This window comes from Falco punctatus, assembly GCF_963210335.1.
Source record: "Falco punctatus genome assembly, chromosome: 8".
NCBI lineage: Eukaryota > Metazoa > Chordata > Aves > Falconiformes > Falconidae > Falco > Falco punctatus.
Window position 1 is genome coordinate 27016550 of NC_137588.1, and position 22691 is coordinate 27039240.

The window sequence follows — 22691 nt, forward strand, 5'->3', positions numbered from 1 at the left end:
AGGATAGAAGGGGAGGAAAATGAAGGTGGGGACGGTGGTGGAGAGAAAGAAGGAGCCTCGTTCAATGCATCAAAAGGAGGTCCCTGCAATTGCTGATAGAGCCCTGGCCGCCTCGCCATCCACAATGGTCTGTACAAGCTGCCAATGCGTTTGATGACGTTCCTGTTTTGTGAAAGGAGGAAAGGAAACGTGACCATGTAAGATCCACGTTTCCCCGGTCAATTACATGCGAAGAATAGATCCGATTTCAACGGGGTTTTTTGGTCCAGGATGGTAACAGCTTAGGGAATAATACAGCCGCCTTCCCTCACCAATTTCACTTTGATTTTTTTTGGTGTGGTCCAGACAGCTGCTGGAATAGAGAAGGTCAGAATATATGAATATATATGAAATATATATGATATATTATATATATATTATATATATATAAATATATTTATCTCAGTACATCTGAGATTAAGCTCATTGAATGCTAATTATTTCTTTCAGGACTTTTAATATTTACAATGAAATCTTTTAAAGGTGACGGTAAAATCTGACGCCACCTGGGAGTACAGTGTTGGAAACGTAGGGTGTTTTCCCACAAACAATGTGAAGGTCTTTTTTGTCAAAGAGGCAATTTTGATAATAACAACAGCCACCAATTTTGCATTTTGATAGCCAGACCGGCTGCTATTTTGTCTGGGTCTCGTGTGATCGGGTTTTATTTTTTAATTGAAAAAAATATTATGAAAAAAATAGAAGAAAAAGGAAAATTCCTTGAGATGCCAAATACTGTCGAAAGAACCATATTCTCCCTCCTCCCCACACCCACCGGAGACGTGGACCCTTCTTTTTTACAGGCTTAGGAGTTGCGAGAGCCGATCAGGGGCTTTCTCCCGAGCCTGCCGCCCGCACCCCCGGACCCTCGGGCGTGGGAGATATATTTCCTCCTCCCGCTGATTTCTAAACAAACTTCTGGAGGGGGGGGCGGGGGTAAGAATCCCCAGAAGCGCAGAGTCGGGTTTTTTGGTGGTGTGTTTTTGGTTTTTTTTTTTTGTGTGTGTGTGCTTTTTGTATTTTTTTTTTTTTTTAACTGTCATCCTCGCCGGATTCCAGCGGGCTGCCGGGCATTTCGCCCCCTCGCCCTCCGGCTCTGCTTTTGTCCTTTCCCCGCCGGCCAGCGCAGCCCCCCCAGACACTGAGGCCGCAGCGGAGCCCCCCGGCCGCGGGGCGCCCGGCTGCTGCCCTGTTCTTTCCCACCCCGTCCCCGCCTGCCAAGGAAAGGCACATGTTAATACCACCCGGCGCGGTCATTTTCTGCTACTGCTGCTGCGGGCTCCTCCGTCCGAGACAGATGTTGCGAAACCAAGGCCTCCTCAAGTGCCGCTGCCGCATGCTCTTCAATGACCTGAAGGTCTTCCTGCTGCGGAGACCCCCCGCGCCGCCGCCGCCCTCCCCGCCGCCGCCGCTCCCCATGCCCGGCGGCGCAGAGGCGGCGGCGGGCGGCCCGGCGGGGGCTGCACCGCCCGGGGGGCGCGGGCCCGGCTGGCGGGCGGCGGCGGCGGCGGGCGGCGGCGGAGCGGGCAGCCCGGCCGCCGAGGAGTGGGGCAGCCCCGCCGGGGAGCCGCCCGCCTCCCTGCCCAGCAGCACCTCCTCGGATGACTTCGGCAAGGGCAAGGCCGAGGACCGCTATTCGCTGGGCAGCAGCGTCGACAGCGGCATCCGCACCCCGCTCTGCAGGATCTGCTTCCAGGGGCCCGAGCAGGTGAGCCCGCGGAGGGCGGTGGGTGCTGGGGCGGGGGGACCACGGTGGGCCCGATGGCAGCGATGCTCCAGCCTGCGGGAACTAGGGCCTGCTGCTTGCAGGGGGTTTCCCTGCCACCCGGAACAGGACCCCAAACCCAGAGGTCCAGGTCCTCTGCCCAGGTCCAGGGCTCCAGGATTTTGCGCCTCAGCGGTGTTTTCCAGGGAAATGTGGGGTGGAGGGCGGCTCTGTCTGCCTCTCTGCTGCCTGGCAGCCTTGCCCCCAGGTGCCTGTGCGGGCCTCAGAGCCGTGCAGCTGTGGCATGGGAGGGATGCGTGGACTGCTCCTTGGAGCAGAGCGCATCTTGGCGACAGAGGCTTTTTTGTCGCCTAGTGGGTACCCAGTTGAGATGATCCCAGAAGCGATGCAAGGGATGCGTTTAATGTGCTGACTGCTTTTAAAAATACAACTTCAATCTGTACAAACACGTGGCAGGACACAGCCCCACCTCACCGGTGTTTCCCAGGGGATGGCTAGTAGGGGCTCTGTGGGTTTGCCACAGCTCCCATGCTCCCAGTTGCACAAGCTGGAGAAGGAAAACGGCAGGTTACAATTGTACCTGCTGAAACTGCAGCATTGAGATGCTCCTTGTTATGGACTGTGGTTAGGCCAGTGAAGTTTCCCTCCACCACCCAGGAGAATGAAACAGATGCAACCTCAGCAGAATGTAAGGTGCCACCCTGGGACATTATTCTCCCTATTTAATGACAATTAAAAGCAGTCCACGTATTTTCAGGATGGCAGCTTCCTTACAGTGATATACACAGCAGCATTTTTACCTAACATGACACAGCTGCAGGCAGCAAGGAAGGCTGCAGACCTCTGCTTGTGGGATCAAGCCCAGATATGCAGACAGGCTTTGCTACTCTGGGTAGTCCTGTTACCTGTGATAACAAGGGATCCTTGCACAAGAAAAGGGTTGCAAGGTTCAGCTTGGCTGATACCTGTTTCCATTTTAGGGGCAGATCCTAGCACATAAAGTAATATGCTGAAATCCTGAGCAAAACAGGTTTTGCCCCATGTCTTCTTTCCCCTTTATGGACCTGTGTGCTGTGCCAAGGAAAGCCAGTGCTCATCTGAGAGTGGCCACGCTCTGGCACACATCCTGCCTGTCCCAAGGCTGCCTACTTCTGTAACGCAGTGATCGTGCCTTGCCTTGTGTGGGTCTCAGGATGGTGGTGATGGGGACAGGGAGGTGAGGAATGCCCTCCCACTGTTCTTTGGGAGATGCAGGGCCTGATGCCAACTCATCTGAATATCTACAGTCCTGCTGGATGTGTCATACCAAGGGTCTCATAGCAGAGCTTGATGCTCAATGGACTGTAGCCTTCTCTAATGGTTTAGGCAGCTGACTGATAGCTGTGAGACAGTTTTTGCGGTAGGCTTTTAGATGGGGGAAGGGTGGGGAATCATTCTTTTTGGGGGATGCTGTATGCCTTCCTCACTTGATTTGTCTCCTCCTCGTCTCTTCTAAAAGTTGGAAGCCATGCGACTCACTCCCTGGGAATTTGCATTATTCCACATTTCTAGTACTCTTCCCTGGCTTACCATTCTGCCTGTGTACATGAGTTGTAGTGCCTGCAAGATTGGCTTACGTGTCTGAGCAAACAGAGCCTAAGCAGAATTAAAATAGAGGTAACTCGCTTCCTTGGAGAACATTAATGCTTGAAAATAATTGGATGCTAATTTTCACACTGAAAACCTGTGTAGGTTGCATTGTAAAAGTGAGACTATTTGCTGACCATCTGCCAACCTACCTGAGTGAGAAGCTGAGCAGACGTGACTGGCATTTAAGAAAGTTCCACCAGAATTTCTCTTTTTTTGCCTCTCACCAATATGATATAGTTTCTGACCAATATATTAAGACACAGATGGATTCTGCCACTCGTTCTTAAGCGGTACCTTCTTCTGTAAATAATTTTTTTCTTCACCACCAAGGCTTGAGGAGTGTCTGAAACCCTTTGCCCTGTGGCAGCTAAGAAGCATAAGTCACTGAGGAGGCCCGAATCATGGGTTTTTAAAGCTCAGCCAGATCCTGACACAGCTTCCTAGAAGTATGGTTCAGAATAACTGAGAGCTGAAGCAGTGCAGCTGATGTCAAGACCTGCAGTTTGGTTTATTTGGCCCTTATGTCAGTAAAACTCAAACAGGGCTAAATCCCAAATTCCTTGTGCTTTTTTATTATGGTGGTTATTACTGATTTAGCATTTCTCTCCCATTTGTTATCCAACTCAACAGCTGGGCAAAGACTCTTCATGTTTTGGACTCTCAACTATAAAAGTCATAGGTGCACAATATTCTATACCACTCCTGCAAAGATCATAATGAAAATTTATCCACTTGGAAACAAAATACAATTGCTAGTTCCTTACTCTGCAGATTAATAAAAATGACAGATATAAACGGTGTTTTATTTACCTGTCAAAACCATCTGAAACTGCTACAGCTGTGGGCAAATTTGCAGGGCTGCATCACAGTACCAAGAACAAAAGCTTTCATTATAAATTGACTGTTAGGCTCTCTAAGCCTATTTACCCAGATAAAATGACAGCGAGTCTCCAAAAGATGTTTTAATCCTGTTTTGATTTTTTAAAAAAATACAACAGGCAAAAAGGTTTCTTAGTAATCTGGCTTCACAAGTAGGTTTTATTTAATATCTAATGCAAAACAAAATTGGTAGGGATTTTCACTTTAAATGTATGATTGCCCAACATGCATGATACTTTAGGCTACTGAATCGCTTATATCTTAAGCTCCTCATGTATGTTTGTGGCTCTTATGTGTAAGCTGATTCTTTCATTTAAAAATGTGCTGAGGACCATAGGAAGGAGTAAAGCTCATTATTGTGAAACTGTTTTGATCCTTCCATGTTACTCGAGAGAAACCAGGGATGCAGACAAGGAAGAGTGCATCTGATGACCAGGTGATCACAGCATCTGGGCTCCCGTTTTGAGAGCTTGAAGAGCAAGCTCTGCTCAGGTCTGACAGTTGAAAGAGGCAACTGCTTTTATTGAAAATGAGAGCTTAACATGGTGACAACTGATGGGCTGAACTCTGAGCTTGGTAATGGCATTGCCTTTTGGGGACTTGCTTGGCATTTTCAAAGGTTTCACTGACTGAATGTCCCGCACCATTGTGTCAGCTAATTCTGAGACCCTGGATTGAATGGCAAAGCTCTGGGGAGAAAGTAAGAAAGAAATGCTGGAGTATTTTCTTCTGGTTTTGTTAATACCAGTGTTTGCAGAATTTTGTCTGTTTTCCTGGATCTCTGACAATGTTCTGCAAGAGAAAGAAACTAAGACGAGCTCTGCTCTCACAAATGTTTCACAGTATTTGGTATGGTTCCAAGTTGAAAGCAAGTCATGGAGAGTAGCAGGAAAAGACATGGATGAAAAGTCCCTTTACATCAGCAGATAAACTGTTTGCCCATGTCACAAGGAGTTAGTGGTACCATGGAGTTTAGGATCTCAGAGCTGGTGCTAGCTGTGCTGAAAATAAATAGGAAAGTGTTCTTAAATGAAACCTAAGATCATTTGGAAATCAGTCTGTCTCAAGGGTTGCTTGTTAGACTGTCAGTTAGATGGTATGTACGTCTTTTCTTACCCGTCAATTTCTGCCTGCATGTCTCTATTTCTCTGTTCTGGGGAAAAAATGCTGTAAAGATGGAGATTTGAGAAGTCAGTGCGAATAGGATTGGTTGGCTAAGAGGGATCAGAGAGAACAGACTGTGGACTCTTTTGCCTGCAGGCGGCTGGCTTGGACTTAGCTCAGTATTCAATAGAAATGTTTGAAAATAGACTAACCTTCCCACCAAAGTCCCCTCCAGACTTTAGGGATACCAACTCATTAATATGAGAACATGAAGACCTTCAAGGAAATTGAAAGGGAAGACAACTTGTAGTGGATATTAGAGCATGCATTTCCATGGGATATGTAATTAGGCTGTGGAGCTCCTTGCTGCAGGAGCAGAACAAACAACTAAATTTAAGGAAGGATTTTAAAGCCATGTGGTTATTAGGAATATCTAGAGTTGTTGCAATGAATAATAGCACTTCGGAATTTTACTTCTGAAAGTAAAATAAATGCTTCAGGTCTGAAGCCAACCTTGAGATCAGGGTAGCACTGAAGAGGAGCAGAGCCCCAGCTCTGGTCTCTAGCCTCACAGCTCACCAGCCCATTGTGCATGGCCAGTGACATCCATCTTGCCAGCGGCACGTCTGGATTTCATTGACATGTAATGTAATGTCTTCAGCATGTAGGCATCTGCCATGCTCAGGACCTCTCTACAGCTAAGGTGACCCTAAATTACTCAGTCTGGATTAAAATGCTGTTCTTGGGTGCCCTGCGTAGGATCAGTGAATTGTTAGTACCATCAGATGGCTGGTCATCAGCATACATTGCTTGAAAAAACTAGTGAGAATCTCAACCCCACTCCTGTTACAAATGCAGGCACAGGCCAAGCCGTCATAAACTTCCTGCCTGGTAGTGTGCGCGGAGAAGGCATGAGCTAAGTCAGGAAATATTGCCACTCTATGCACTGGTCTCTCAGCAGCACGGAGGAGTGGAGGAAGCCTCTGGGATACTTGATTTCAAATTTACAATGTTGTAAGATTAAGGAGAATCAGGTACCTCTTTTCTGGAGTGAGACAAAGAGGAAAAGAGGTAGCCTGTAGCAGAATTCAGGGCACGAGCGTGATAATGAATGAGTGGAAGAAGAAATAAATGTGCAACCAACATCACAAGCGTGTCCAAAGCCAGGGGAGCTCAGAAAGGGGGGTGATGGTGTTTGGTGGAGTCTGTGCAGACTGGCTAGACCATCAGGACAGTGTTTTCAAACATGTGGAATCACATAATGATGATGCCAGCTTCCCATCCATGTATTTTTCATAGGTGTATTCCCACAGGATGCATTTACTTGGTGTTAGAAGGAGAATCATTCATTGGCAAACAGCCCTGCTAAAACTGAAAACTAAGAGATGCCGGGATGTGGCCCTTTAGATTTCAATCTGTATATTGTAATTTTGACAGAAAGGAAAGACAGATCCTTCCTGTGACATTCAGTCCACCTCTCTGCCTTCCCATCTTTGAATCTTAACACCTCTGCAGCTAACTGTGCTGTTTCATCTGTCCCAGGATCGAATCTATACTTGTGCAGGCAGAACATTTTTGGCTTTGGCAAAAGCTTTGCTTGAGCCATCAAGTGAATGGAGCCCAGGATGTCATCTATTTTAGATTTAGACTGTGTTGCCACAGAGTTGATTGGCAAAGCTCCCATTAATTTCAACAGCAAAAGGGTAGGCATGCAGTAGCAGGGACTTGACCCCTGTATTTCAATAATGTTGTGCACACAGTGGGTTTTCTATAAATAATAGTGAAGGCCACTAATCCCATTGACTTTTAATTGCTCCAGGAGACAGGGTTTTCACCTTTTGTGCCTGCTGAAACTCTGATGCCTGACCCATTTATTTCAGTGCCACTAGCTAGCCTGAGGAGCAGTTTTTCTTTTCTTTCACTTTTCCCCATATAAAAGGCTTCATGAAGGAACTTGTCTGTGTTTGTGTCACTGTTTCTTAAATATACATTTCAGGCTATGATTAACGGTGGCTGATGTCAGTTAGTGACAGAACAAGCAATGCAAAAGCATGTAGCTCCATTGTTTGCATCTGTAGAGTCACTGTTATTTCCACAAAGGCAACACTTGCTCCTGGAATGGCTCTGTTCAGACAAAACTGCATTGCATTCAGGTTGTCTTTCAAGCAAAAATTCATTCCCAGTGAGGGCCTCCTCTGTGGCAGCCTTTTACTCACATTGGCATTTTTCCATTCAAGGTTGCCCCAGTCCAGAAGTGAGAAATATGGTTGTGCCTAAAATCAGTGATTTTGAGTGTCATATGTGTCTGCTGTGTTTTCATCACTCCTAGGCATGCGGTAAGATGTTAAGATAGGCTATAATCATTATTGGTCCATATCTGTGGCCACCTCATCCCTTTTATTAGCTGATTGCTAAAGGAATAAAGCCATGTTATGGTGTTAGCTATTAGAGTTTATGCTCATCAGCCGTCCTCTAAACCTATTGGCCCATTTCAGCCAGATTTGGCAGAGAGTGGAGATCTGAAAGGCATTAAATTCCTGCAAGTTTCATGAAAACTAGCTAGATGAAGAAAAGGAAACCTAGAAACATCCTGTTGTTGGAGAGATTATAGCATTGGCTGCACTACACACCGTAAAGTCCATGGAGGACAGAGCTTCAGCTGGAGAAAAAGCTTTAACAGAAACATGTATCCCATTAGAAAAAAAACCACCAAACCAACATGATATGGTTTCCATGGGAAACCAGACTCAAATAATACTCACAGAATAGCTTGTTAACTTTTTATCTTTCTCTTTTTCCTTTGTTAAACAGGGTTACTTGCCTAAAATGAATTGCTTGATGCTGAAGACTTTCCTAGCCTCCCCCATCTTTTCACAACCAACCTTTTATCCTCTTCTGATTTATCACTGGTTACAGTAGAACAGATTACATTGTTGGCAGTGGAGAGTGATGACTTTCTTCTGGTGAGGCTGGTGAAGAAAAAACCAGCAAGACCTGGAAACATATGTAGATAATAAATGGGCTGTCCCCATGCCACTTTGAAAAGTGTTAAGGCAAAATGTTGGTAGACAGACTGGTTCCAGTGATAGGTCCCAGATCCTGAAATCCTCACACATCTTTTATTCTGTCATTTTATTTCTTCTTCTTTACACTCTTTGGTGGTTTTCTCTCACCTCCTCTTTCTTCTCTTCTTCTTGGCCAACATCAGTTGACACATCAGACCTTGGTCCCACCCATCCTACTTTTCTCTACTCTGCACCGGTTCTCCTATGGCCTATGTAAAATCTTATCCAAACACACTCTCTGCAGCTTGAACACTGGTGGCACCACTTAAAACAGACACACAAATTTAACCTGCTTCCCTGGGTGGGAGTGGGGGAAAGGACGGTACAGAATGGGAGAATGAGAAGCAAAAATACGTTTTACATGTTGTCTTATTCTTTCCTACATCTGATGCCTTGTGTTTGTTGGAGAAACCAGGCTGTGTCTAAGAGATCCATGTAGGAAGCACCTTTAAAGTTTGTAGTGTATTGAATATTTGAAGGTGTTTGTCCTCACTGGATGCAGATAGTCCTGTAGCTGCAGCCTCTGTGAAGTCTTTCCCTGTGACTACCAGCATAACCTCTGGTACTGTATGGGTTTAGCTTCTCTTAGTTAATCCATGCATTGATCATGCCCAAGCACTGGGCGATGCCCAGGTCTCCAGAGATCAATCAGTCCACCCATCCAAAATCCTGACAGGCTGATCTAACCAGTTCTTAAGAGTGATCGTGGTTGGAGACTCCATCTTTCCCGTTGCAGCTCATTTCTTCTTGCCCTGCCCCTTAGGAGGACAGCAGGTTATTTTTACCATTTCCTTTTTTTCCAAACAGTAAGTAATTGAAGGTATGATCCAGTAGTTGCTTGTAAATACAAAGAAAGTTCATCCTGCAGACTTTACAAGTTCAAGTGACGACTGAGGCCATGACACTTCCTGTTCTTCTCTAGGTGAAACAATTCCAATTCTACCTTTGCTCTTAGGACATGTTTTCTAGACCTCTAATCATCCTTGGTGTTAATCTCTGAACTCTCACCGAACGGTCCATATTTTGCTTTAAATGAGCCGTCTAAAGTTGGAAACGATCCTCCAGCTGAGTCCTTGTCAGTGCTGAGCAATGCAGAAAGGTTTTGAATCCTGTTTAACAGATAACAGATGCCATCCATTCTAGGGTGGTTTGCTGTCTTCATTTATTTATTTATTTATGGAACAGCAGAAGATTATTGATTGTTACTAAACTCACGATCCCATATAATCCCCCATGTCTCTCAGAGCTGCTTCCTGGCCAGTCCTCCTCCATCCTGACTCTGTGCAGTTGGCATTACTGCCTTGGTGTAGGAGCTGTACTTGGCCCTACTGAATTGCATTCTTTTTTCCACCTCCAGTCCTCCTCCACAGTAGCAGGCCCTTCCAGGCAGGCTTGCGGATACAGTAAGCATTAACTTTATTGAATCTTCTGTGTCGTTAATGACTTGAATTCTTCTGCCTTGACTCCTGAGAAGAGCTGGGAGGAAGAGGCTGGAGGAGCATCCGTGCTTTTCTTTAAGGATCCCTTGACTGCCAGAGATGAGACTTATGGCTGGGGCCAATCCCATCACTGCTCGCTTATAGCCACATGGAGGAGGAGAGAATGGATCCTCATTACTTCAGTTCAGGTGTCTGCTCTTTGCCCCCCATTAAAGCCAGTCTTAGCAAGGCTGAATATGACCTTTCCTGGCAGATGCAGGCCTCTAGCCGGTCCTACCTGAAATGTTGCCTCCCCCACCATTTTCTCTCCTGCTTCTCCAATCACTATATCATTAATGGGGTGGCTCATATTTCCTCCGCCATCCCCTAATGGGGTCCCACAATGATTCTTTCTCCTTGTCCTTCCCATCTTTCTCTAGCTTGTCCACTTCCTTTGTTATGTCAGCCCTTAAGGCTGGCTCTGCAGGCTTGATTTTCTTCAGTTCAACCCCAGATCTCCTTCTGTCTCCCCGACATCCGTTATTGATGTCAGCTCAAACACCTTGTACCCAGCATTTTCCTCCATGTCCATCTTTTTTCTGCCTTCCTCTTGTGCTAGCACTGTCACTTGAGGCATTAACCCCACCCTCAGTTTGAGCTTCTTTCCTCTCACTTCCCAGCTGTGTGTTTGTGTTGTGCCCAGATCCTTGTTTGCTTTGCTTTGGGTTGCACAGACATTTGCTCAGATCCTCATTTTTTGCCTTCATATCTGTGATGCCTTTTCTCCACCTTCCCAGCACAGGCATTGCCCTGCTTCAGCTGAGTCAAAACCAAGGCATGAAGATCATATATTTGACGGGTATCTTGATGGAACAAGTGGTGTCCCTGAGAACTTGCATGTGCATCTCCCCTCCCATCAGCATTCCCTGTCCTTACCCATGTAGATCCTGTATAGTTTTTTACTCCAATTCCCAGTCTCTGGGAGAGCCAAGAAAGCCCTGTGGATGGATCTGATGAAGACATAACATACAGCATTGGCATGCAGGAATCCTGCTGACACTTCACCCACATCATGTCAGCACCTACCCTGGCAATTTCATGCAGGTGGTGAACTAAAGCTCAAAGGATGGTATGCACTTTCTGCGAGTACAGGGCTATGGGCTACACCTGCCCCTCCAAACACCCCAGCACCTTTAGTTGTGTCAGGTCATCTTCTCCGCCTGTCTGCTGTCTTGCATGACCTTGCCCTGTCTAATGAACGAAGCACTTTCCCTTTCCTTTTCTCCTTGTTAAGCACACTAGGACCTGTCAGGATTAAAGGTGCTGGAGAAGTACAAGCAGATTATTATCCCATTCCAAGTGATATTAAAAGAACATTAAGATAGATCAGATGAGCATTCACGAAAAGTAGGTAATAATAAAATACTATATCAGAGAGAAATAGCAGTTAAGTAATTAAAGAGAGGGTTTGCACAAGAGGCAGAAGTAAAGTTATGGATGCTTCTGGCCTCTAGAGCATTCGTTATTTTAATACTGTGGTAACCTTTAGAGGATATCAGTATGTCAAGCAATGCATCAAAAAGAGAAGAAAAGGCTTTTCTTGCCCTAAAGAGTTCACATTTTAGGACATAAACCCCCAACATTTCCTTAACATTGGAGAGAGGTGAATTCTTACAAGATTTAGGGCCAGAGGGCATTATTGGGCTAGTCTAGGCTGAACCCCTCTATAATAGCAGTGAAATAAGTTCCCTCTAGGAAATTCCTGCTTGAAGGTTAATGGCTGTGCAAGGACTGGAGAAGAAATACCTCATCTTCATTTTAAAATCTCCAACAATAGGAAGTTGTTGCAGTGCCCAAGGGGAAAATCTGGGGAAACAGAGAACTGAAACTGTCTTTGCGTATGAACTTTTGTCTTTTCTGTCACAGAAAGGACTGTTTACTGTGTGCATCCTTAGAAAACAGCTTCAGAAACCCTTGAACAGGCTGGCAGCAAAGATTTCCCTCATGGAAAAAGCTCTGTTTTTGAAGACAGTTTTATTCCACATCAGATTAAAATCAAGAACTTTCAGCCTGGGAAAACATGCATGGGATTCAGCCAGTTAGGAAAAACCAGTTCATCGCCTCCTCTGACATATGAGAGCAGAAGTGCTGTCACCTACATTTAACCCACATTTGGAAAATTTTCTTAATAGACAGGATCGCTACATCCTTTCAAAGAAAAACATTTCTACAGCCCCCATAGCTTGCAGTGAGGACTCCTACATAAAATCCAGTTTGCTAAGCTGCCATGACCTGGACCAGCTGCCAGCGTTACTCTCTTTCCCAGTCCTTAGGGATTTATTTCTTGCCCTTCTTGCAGACACGTGAAAACCTGCAGGATTGCCCCTGGCCTTCCCATCTTACAGCTATTCAACAGATTTCTTCTCTCACCTTTTTCTTGGTGTTGCCAGACAAGAGCTTTGTCTCTTTGGAGGTGTGCTCAGGCACGTGATGCAAATGTCAGGTGAAGATGACAATTCTGAGTGTTATAGCTCAGGTCAAACAAAATCACACACCCCCAGAATAATTTAGGATGCAGGGACCTCTGGAGGACATCTTGACCAGCCCCCTGCTCAAGCAGATCTGACCAGGTAAGTTTGCTCTGGGCCTTATCCAGCTGAGAGCTGGATACCGCTCCAGCTCCAGATGGTCATTCCACTCACCTATCTACACCAATATTTGACCTCCCTCATGGTGAATTATTTTTTTTTCTGATTTCTAATCAGAATTTCTCGTGTTCTTATGTCTGTTACCCCTTGTCTTATAACCTTCAAGAAAAGTCTGGCTCTCTTTGCTGTACCTTTCAATGAGGTAGCTGAAGACAGTGATAAGATCTCCCCTTAGCCTTTACAGGCATTTTAGGAGGAACTGTGCAAAAGATGGGATTAAATGTCTGCTCTAGCTCCCCAGGGTGGATTTGGACAGGGGCTGAGATTTCTGTAATGGTAGCCAGATAAATAACAAGGGAAAATAGCCACCCAACCATAGATTGAAAAATGAGAACAAACATTGCTAATAATAGCAAAGACTCAGATATTTCTCTTTGTCATAGCCAAGACACTTCTTGATCCAATAATCACCAAACCTCCAAGAGGTGATACTATTTCAAATCTGAGTCATACGGAGATACTGGTTGTAGAAAAGCTTGATTGAGCAAGAACTGCTTCTGTTTAAATTGAACAGAAGGATAAGCAAAAAGAGATCTGTAACTAAGGTTTTCAACTTTGCAAAAGCAGATTTTGAAATATTAGGAATCTTTAAAAATAGACAGTATAGCAGAAATTTATTATACATTGTCTAATGACTACCAAAACAGCCATTAGTCTATAACAAACAAAAGCATTCTGTTACAATTGCTGCTTTCTGGAAGCTCACAGTCATTCTCCCTTCTGCAGGCTATTTTTAATTCCTGCCTTCAATTAATTTTTCTGGAAAGCTGTTCAAAACCTGTCCCAAGATGTATTTTAGTAAAAATGAAAAATATTCTTTTCTCTTTTTCTAGCTTGCTTCCCTAAGTGTTAGTACTTATCCATGTAAGTTCCATTTATAAGTCCGTGAGATACACTCAGTGACACTTAAACTTCTTTGCCAAATTCAGCCACCTTTGATAAATAAAAGCTGCAGAACTCTTAAGCTCTTATGCATTGCATGGAAATATGTGGCCAAGAGGAGCATACCCCCACAGTGGGTTTATGATGCCATGGAGGAGAATTGTGTTAAGAGATCCACCCCTGCTAGACATCAAAGAAGCCACCTTACTCCCAGGTACAATTCAGGGGGAACCTACAGTTTGGCTTCATTGCTTTGAGAACTTCTGGTTTTGCTGTTGTGTTTGTCCTCCATTCCGTTTAAAAAAAGGCAAGAAAAAGGTCCATTTCCCAGCAGAAGCTGAGCCTAGACAAGATTGAATGCAGTACTAGAGCATTTCAGAAAACTATACGCTTAGGAAAACCAAGGAACTGCATAATCGAAGTTTTAGAGTCTTCTCCACTGATCACAGTCCAGGATCTGTTATTTCTGTCAGCCTCTTTCAAGGGCACTTCGCAACAGGGCAGTTACACCAGCCAATGGTGTTTGCCCTTCAGGTAGCACGGGCATGGAGGAGGTTGATGTAGAGCTACCTAGGATGGCCTGAAAACCTGAACGAGCATCTTTGGTCGTGGGCTGATGCCAGCACCTCTTCCCGAAGCCTGCAGAACCCCGTGTGTTGCTCGATTGCTACAGCAAGCCCAACAGGAGTGAGGAGCCACGTGATTGAGGAAGTGATTGTAGACCAGTTAAGTGAGCATGAACGACAGGGAGAATATCAGAAATAATTCTGTGCAACTTACTAAAAGGAGGAACTTTGATCAGAGGCAGCCAAAGTGCATCTGTCGGTAGGAAAGTGAACTAAGCTGCTGGCACTCTTCAGAATTGTTATTGTCGTGGCAAGCCAAAGGGGTTGCAGAGATGGCTGCAGGCTTATGGATTTCCACAGAGCAGTCCTAAGAGGCTCCACATCAGAGATTATTTGCAAATGCAAGGCGTACAAATGTGTGTGTGCATGTAACCAAGCTGCTCTGTGTGTGTTTAGGAGGATCAGAAACATATGGGGCAAATGTTGCAATCTCCTCTGAAGCTGGCAGGCGGTTTGCTATCATAGCATGGCTCTGTTTTCTGTTTGGGTTGGATCCAGTTATTTTTCCCTGTAATGGATGTGAGGAGGCCACTGAGATTGGGTTTCTCTGATGAAACAGAAGATGAAGGTGGATGGTCTTAGGAAAGAAGAAGCTGCAAAACACATGCTCTGCATCTCTGATCAGCACAAGGTTTTATTGCACCTGATGGAGCCTTACTTGTTCATTCCTGCAGGTGATCCCACATCCACCAAAAGCGCCCAATGACATTCATCTGCTCCCTGCTTCTTTGCATCACTCCCAGTTCTTTTTCCCCACTTGTGTATCTCATTGCATAGGATTTATAACTTCATCCCTCTCCAGGTGATGTCTGTTCAATGGGGGAATGTAACTCTCTGAGTTTTCTCACCAGATAATCCTCTGCGTCTAAGCACTGTGATTGAAGCAGCAATACCAGACCACCTAGGCTACAGGGGAGGTTTTCACCTTCTCTGTCTACATCCTGACTGTTCCCAGTTTTTCAGCATGCTCTGCATTTTGGCCTGATTAGTCTATTTGTTCAGTTGTATTGCAGAGACAAGGAGTGGTTCTTAGGCACAAGAGAGTATGTTCTCTCTGTATCCTGTAAAATAAGAGAAAATTTGCTCAGCTGGAAATGAAACAACCTGGAGTTCAAAACTCACTTCCACTGGCAGCTGTTTTTGCATTTTCACACACTTACCAGCCATCAGTACTGGCCAAGGTCTTTAGGCATTTAGCTATTTGTATGGTGGAGATACTGATGAATCAAAAAGAGGCTGTACAAACACATGGAGATCGGGAAAACCGGCCAGATCCCTGCCATTCAGCCTGCCTTAACCATGTCTGGGACAAATATGCACCCCCTAGGTCCCCTTTCTCAGACTGCGCTGTGGTATTTGGTTCCCAGGGGTGAGATAAAACCCACAAGTCCTCCTGGTTGACTCTTTAGTAATCCTCTGACACAGCTTCAGATGGAACGGGTGGGCTGCAGCATGAATAATAGACCTTCCCTTGATTTATATCCTGTCAAGGGGGAGGGAGGGATTTTTGTCAGATACCTATCTACCTATAAATGCATATGGCATAACTGCTGGGACACAGCTGCACTCATGTGACTGACTGTCTTTAATCTGTTTCCTTTTAAATCACTGTGTCTACATTGCCCTGAGCTGTTATTCTTCCCTCCCAAAATGTGCACGGCAGCATAGGAGGTAGTGCATTGCTCCACTCCCAGTCTGCACACCCTCTGGAGCTTTCATGAGCTGGTTGGAGGACCATGGAGCTCAGGGACCTGGGCTCCCACTAACACATTCCCTGACCCCTCTGTCTTTGGAGGATTGGCATGATTTCCAAGCAGCAGCCAGCCGTCACACAGTGCCGCAGTGTGCTGATCCTGGTGCTCACTATTAGGCAGGGATTGACTGCGCACGTATTTGCAGCAGTGCGGTGGAAGGCAAATGCTAGGTGTCTGAGACAAACTGGGTAGAGGAGATGAAGTGGCCACTTGTGGGTCAGTTTTTCCTGCAGAGGGCAGCTTGGTGCCATGGTGCACATCAGGGCTGTTGAGCAGGTGCAGCAGAGTTTCAGGCTGCTGTAAGGCATTTCCCTGGAGGTGCCTGTAGGACAGGAGGCACAACACCAACCAAGAGCTCTCCCAGCCAGGGACATTCCTGTGCAGAAAGTGGTTCTTTGGAAGTGACTACTCTTTGCTGTTGCTAGTACATTTTACTCATAGATCAACACTTTGGCTGTTTCTCCCAGTTGCCTGTGCTTAGCATGTCCAGTCCAGCATGGTGATTTGCAGTGTATTACAACTGGGCTGAATCACAGTGGCCCACGGATCAGGCCTGTGTGTCTTTTTTTTTCAGTTTCCATACCAGTGCTCTGTGGCCACCCAGAGAAAAATGTCTTTCCATCCACAGTTAGCTATGAGGTTCACCAGGTCATAAAAACAGGCTGACCTGGAAAGATCCAAGATATGAGGATGTTTCAGAACTTAGGCTTGAGCACTTTCTGACACTGGAATGTCAGGACTGTGACTGTGGAACAGTAGTGAGCTCTTGCTAAACAATGCAAGTGGTAAAGAAAACTTCCCGGTCAGGGCAGTATTTAACCCGTGTTAGAGGACCTCTGTGCAAACAGCACACTGTGATATCGAGGAAACGCACATGGCCTGTCTCTATGAGTGCCTGGAGAGGGGCACCTCTGCTTTCTGAGGAGCCAGGGTTTGCCTTTCTGCTAGAGAAAAAGGAACAGACTGAAGGGTGTGAGGAACTGAGCAGCAAACGCAGTGCTCTCAGATCGGAGTTACCCTAGTGCTGTGGTTTAACCCCAGCTGGCAACTAAGCACCACGCAGCTGCTCGCTTATTCACTGCTTCGCCCACAGAGGGATGGGAAGGAGAATTGGGGTAAAAGGTAGAAGTCAAGGACTGAGATAAGAACAATTTAAAATAATAATAATACAGCAAGGAAAAGGGGAAAAAAACCCAAGTGATGCACACTACAATTGCTCCCTACCCGCTGACTGCTGCCCAGCCAGTTCTTGAACAGCAGCTGGCTGCCCCAGCCAACTCCCCCCAGTTGATATACTGAGCATGGTGTTCTATGATACGGAGTATCCTTTTGGCTAGTTCGGGTCAGCTGTCCTGGCCGTGTCCCCTCCCTATTTCTTGTGCTTCTCCAGCCTTCTTGCTGGCAGGGTATGAGAAGCTGAAAAGTCCTTGACTTAGTATAAACGCTATTTAGGAACAACATTGGTGTGTTGTCAACATTATTCTCATCCTAAATCCAAAACAGAGCATTGTACCAGCTACAGGAAAAAAAGTATCTCTATCCCAGCTGAAACCAGGACACCTAGAGATCAGCATTAGCAAACCCCAGGTGGCAGCTTGGCCACTGGATAACAAACAGGTCCCAACCCAGGTGGAGACTTGCTCATTGGCTCTAAGGGGACACATTTAAAGTAGTTCCCCCGTGGTGACAGCTTAACTAGAGGAGGTTCCTCTTCCACTTCAAGTGGGTAAAGGAGGATAAGCAGGAACTTGGCTTCTCTGAGCTTTGTAAACACGCCGTGATCCTGCGCACATCCCAAGACAGGACACAGCTCCAGACTGCAAACACCTCAATGTGAGTGTCACAATGTAGGTGTCTGCATGTGGACTGAATGTCTAGGCAGTGAAAAATCAAGAGCTTGAATCATGCCCACACAATGATTTCTTAGTGGAAAACATCTCAACGTAGGTAATCATGCCCCTAGGCAATACAGTCAGTGGAGCTGCAGTGCTAGACACCTACATTTCCTCAGCTGACTCATTCCTGGGGCTCCGCTGTCAACATTGACTAGACCTCCATCGATTATGTGGGAACACAGATACCCAGTGCACATATAGCTGCTGCATGTAGATATAATCCATCTGGACTCAACTGTAGTGATACATATGGCTCTTTCATGCCACCATAAAGCAGGACTAGAAATCTTCACTTCCTCCTAGGAAAGCTGTGAGGGATCCTTGCTTGACTATAACAAACCTAAACCACTTCAAAGCTAGGTGCTCTGCAAATGCTGAGTGTTCATGTTATTATAAGTAAACAGCATTTCGGAAATGTATGCACAATATAGAAGAGTAGTAAACAGATGGGAGAAATTGCCAAGTAAGGCCATGCTAAAGCAGCGAGCAAAAATAAGTGATAGAGACACTCTGACTTTTTTATAGCGAGACAGACACGGCCAGGATTTGAAGCATATAGCAATGAAATGGGGTCAAGGAGGTGAGCTGCCTTTTTATGGCCAAATTCTCCTGTTGGGCAGTCCCTTCTGTGCTCCTCATTGCTGGCCTGGCTGGAAGTTTTCAAGATAATCACAATGCAACACAGCTCCAGTGGACAAGGAGGAAAAGCAATATTGTTTATGATGAGCTGCTGTGCGGGAGAAAAGAGATTTTAAACACAGCCTTGAAGTCACTGGGTTACACCAGCACTGGGCTGAGTTGAACTGACAACTACTAATTACTGAGAGAAAAATGACTCACTAAAACCCAATAATAATTGTCTTACATCTAATTAAAACAGATGATTTACAGTCAAATAGGAAACTACAGTCTTGGCACAGGGGACATGCAGAATGTGATGGACAGCCTGAAGCCTAACATATTTTTTACAGAAATAGAGTTCAAAAGTTGTGCAAGACACTGTATTTTTAATTAACCAAAGCCCAGTGAAGCTGTTCTGCAAATGTAGGCAGAAACTGCACGAGGACACCGTTCTCCTGGCAAAACACTGAAAGTCCAGTCTGATGCTGCTAACGGCAGAACTCCTCCAGCTTCTGAGGATTCACTGTATTCTGTTTTCCAGTACGCAACTGGAATTTGCTGCTGGAAAGTTTCCTGTGGGGAGGGGAGAGCATCGGCAGAGAGGGGCTCCACAGAGAAATAGTAAGACAGAGCAGTTCTTGGGGACTGATGTACTAAATGTGTGACAGGCACTTCTGAAAATTCATGTGTCTGTCAGAGATGTTAAAACTATTTCCTGTTGGTTTGATAAGAATGTATGAAATATTTGTTGGGGTTTACACAAGTATGAATTATAAGGAAAGCTCTTGTATTTTAAGGGATTACATGCTTTATTACAGTATACGCTGCCTAAGTAGTACTGAGAACAGTTCTCGTGTGTGCGCTACAAGGGAACAGCAGGCAAAAGGCAAATGGTTGTTGGTAGTCTTAGGTGTAATTAGGATGAACAGACATGGTTTTACTCATTTTGGCATCTAGAATGATCTTTTCACCTCCATAAAGCAATCTGAAGTCTGTCTGAAACCTGAGCTGGTGTTGAGGCTCTTCTTGTATGGATGTAAATGGCTCCACCATGCTTCTTGGGCACTGGAGCTCAGGGGATCTGTCTCTGGTTCCCAACCCACTTTTTACCTTTGAGCATGTAATTTCCAATCTCTGTTTTAGGAGGGGCAGCTTAGCAGATCTTGGCTCTGAATTTCGGTCTGCTGGGCCTGCTCAGCAGACAGAGATACCTGCTGGGGAACAAGGCACTCAGCATCTCTGCAAATGGCACCATCAGTTTGATGTCATTTTTAGTTTTTTAAGAAAAAGGTTGGCTTGGTTGGCTTTTGTGTTACTGTTACCTTCCCATGCATATGTTGATAAATCCTTGTTATCGGGTCATTTCTGTTTGTAAAGCACTTTAAGTACAGCTCAACGCCAGTGTGGGACATGGTCTTCCCTAAGATGGTGGTGGCCTCCTGTTTGCCTCCCCTTCTCTTTTTCTTTCTGTCTTGCAATTGCTTGAAATTTCCCTTGATCCCTTGCTTAGCTGGTTCACCCTGGTCTCAAAATAGTAACAGCTTTAATCCAGGGACTTCTCTAATCCTGGGGTCGGAGTGGGAGGCATGAGTGATTGCCCTGAGCAGCAAACCCATTTATGCAAAGTGTTTCGCTCTCTGAGCAGCATCATTGAGGAAGGAGGAGATTAGAAGGATATTCACTGGCAAAGTGACTAAGAGATTTATCTTATTCATAGGTTTGTCTTGTACTTAAGGAATTTAAATTATTGGGATTTTTCAAAATCTGAGCTGGCTGAATCTATCCTTCTTCCAGCAGTGTCACTGATATTGAAGGCTTGTTGTTTCCTCGCTAGTTCATACCTTCCAGCACCAGCACATCACTCCCATTGCTTTCTCTGTTGCTTTTCCACACTTTTTTTCAAATGCCAAGAGTATCACAGCCTGCCTCAAGTCCCTAAAAGATTATCATAAGATGATTCAGTGTCAAGACATTTTCCCAGGTATTCAATCCGTTTCTTCTTTTGCTTAATTAATTTCTTCCTGATTTGTCTAGTTAATACTGTTGGGAAGGATTAAAAGGGATGCATCTCCCTCTAACACTGACAGGTCCAAATGTTTATAACAAAAAAAGAGTTAGATCTCCTTGAAACTTCTAGGTCAGAGTACCCCCCTAGAGAGGGAGCCAGGCCAGATCATGGGATGGAGACAGGTATTTCTGTGCATCTGTCCTGAGAGAAAATCCTTGGGAGGACTGACCTCAGGGAGACCTTACCCCAGCTGAGGTCAGGGATGGCAGAATGAGGCTCCCAGCTTGCGACACTGAGGGAAGTCCTGGAGTGCCTTTGCTCCACTAGAACTGCGTATTCAGCCAGACTACTTGGGAAATTATATTCCTCTGCTAATGAAGACTGACACCTTGCTGGGGGCTTCAGGGAGGTGACAGGGCTGGGCTGGCTGAGGAGTGGGGGTGGCTAGGCTGGGCTGGCATAAACGACTTGCTCTGGGGAAAGACTGTGTGGAACAAAACATGCAATTCCAGAAGGCAAAACGTCCACAGTGAGCAAAGTCAGGCTAAAGTCAGTGCAGAAACTGTTGTCCTCCCAGCACGGTGTCTCCCTGCTCAGCAATAGAGCCAGGAGCGGCAGGGGCAATCCCAAGGGGGGAAAAAAAATAGGTGTCACTGAAGTTGAAGGAGAGGAGGTTGTTATCATTGAAAGAAGGAAAAGTGTAATCTACAGACCTTTCCTCAGTGCAAGAATGACTTTGTGGTCTCCTGGTGGTGGTGTGTGTTCATGAGCAAACTGAGCCAATCTAAGCCCATGCAGCTATAGTGAGCAGCAGCCTCAGCTCTGCATTTCCACCCTGTCCGAGCTGTAGCACCGGTGACTATGCAGACAGGGACTTGATCCAACAAGAATCAACAGTTTTAAAATTTGGATTAGCTTTCAGTTGGGTCAGTTCCCCAGTCTTACCACCCAGTTACCAACACTGCACCAGTGAAGGGGCAGAGCAGCACACCTGGGAGAGCAAGGGGAAGGGGGAGATGTCAGCACAGATTTAGGCATAAATTGTGCATGGATTTACATCCTGATACAGAATTTAGCAACTCCCTTCTAGCAACAATGATGTGTAAGGCATTTGAAGATATACCGCAGCAATTTCAAGGGGATTATACTAAATTCAGCCAAGAAGACGAAGCAAAGTTTGGGCTCAGCTCTTCAAGAAAACAAGCTCCCTACCTGGCCTGATATCTGAGTATCTGTCTCAGTAGGGAGTCCCTTTTACCTTTGTAAAAGCAAAAAGAAAATCAGTGGCACCTTTAGGCATTGAGCCGTGGCGGTTTCATTCTCATATACTTTGCAGTTTTTCCTAAGTGACAATGAAGTTGTTCCCAGATCAGAGATGCAATCTTCTGGCCTGCCTGGGAAGAAGCACTATACTAGGGCTGTATGAGATGGCTGCATGCTGCACTTTCAGAGATTTCTTTCCTAGCACCCAAAGACCCCCAGTACAAAAGAGAGATTGACAATCCAGGCTAGTCCAATGTGGACTGCTAAAATGGTGAAGGGGCAGAAGCACATTATGTGTGAGGAGAGGTGAAGGGATTTGGACTTGTTCAGTCAGGCAACAAGAAAATGAAAGGAAGTATGCTGCCTTCTGCTACTTAAAGTCAGATTATAGAGACCACAGAGCCCGAGGGAGCGTGGCACAGCAAAGGACGAGAGGCAATGGCACAAGTTGCAGCAGGGGAAATACTCGTTCTATATACAGAAATGAACTTTCATGGTGAGAGTGGTGCAGCCCTGAGACAAGGGCCCAGAGATACGGGCCTTGGAGATCTTCAAAGGTCAGCTAAACAAAGCCCTGAGCAACCTCAAAGCTAGCCCTGGTTTGAGCAGGAGGTTGGACTAAAGAAATCCAGAAAGCTTTCCCAACCTAAATTCTGTGACTCTATGAAAACCTCAGAGCGAGAAGGCTGAGAAGTGGTTGCAATGTCACTGCTCATAGGATTTAGACTTCTTGTTCTGTAGAAGGATGTTGGAGGGGGAAGATTTTTATACATGCAGAGATGTGTGCTCGCCCGCTCGCCTGCCTTCAGATGCAAATGTGCCCGCAGCCATCTCAGTGGCGTCCCAACTTGTGGTTTATTGACCTTTAAACAGCTAGCTGGCCCAGCGCGAGAGCCTGCCCTAACGAGCACAGCATAGACACGGCCTCTTAAAGCAGTGGCAGCAGTTGGTGCATCACTGGTGCCCAGGAGGTGCCTGTGCCTGGCTTCCCACTCATGTTGGGGGGGTGCTACTGCCATCCTTTACCTGCTGCACTTTTAAGTTCAAATTAATGTCGAACCAGTGAAAACTGGA

The 22691-nt window shown here is 45.7% G+C and overlaps 1 protein-coding gene across 2 annotated transcripts in view; it reads left to right on the forward strand.

The window, feature by feature from the left end:
• Positions 1-1270: 1270 nt before the first annotated feature.
• MARCHF4 (membrane associated ring-CH-type finger 4) overlaps positions 1271-22691 on the forward strand; it is a gene marked incomplete at its 5' end in the record, with an annotated part of 101977 nt that continues 80556 nt past the window's right edge. For both annotated transcript variants that reach the window (XM_080398750.1, XM_080398751.1), the window contains one exon: positions 1271-1747. In XM_080398750.1, coding sequence (XP_080254876.1) covers positions 1271-1747 — 477 coding nt within the window. The remainder of the gene's footprint in view (positions 1748-22691) is intronic.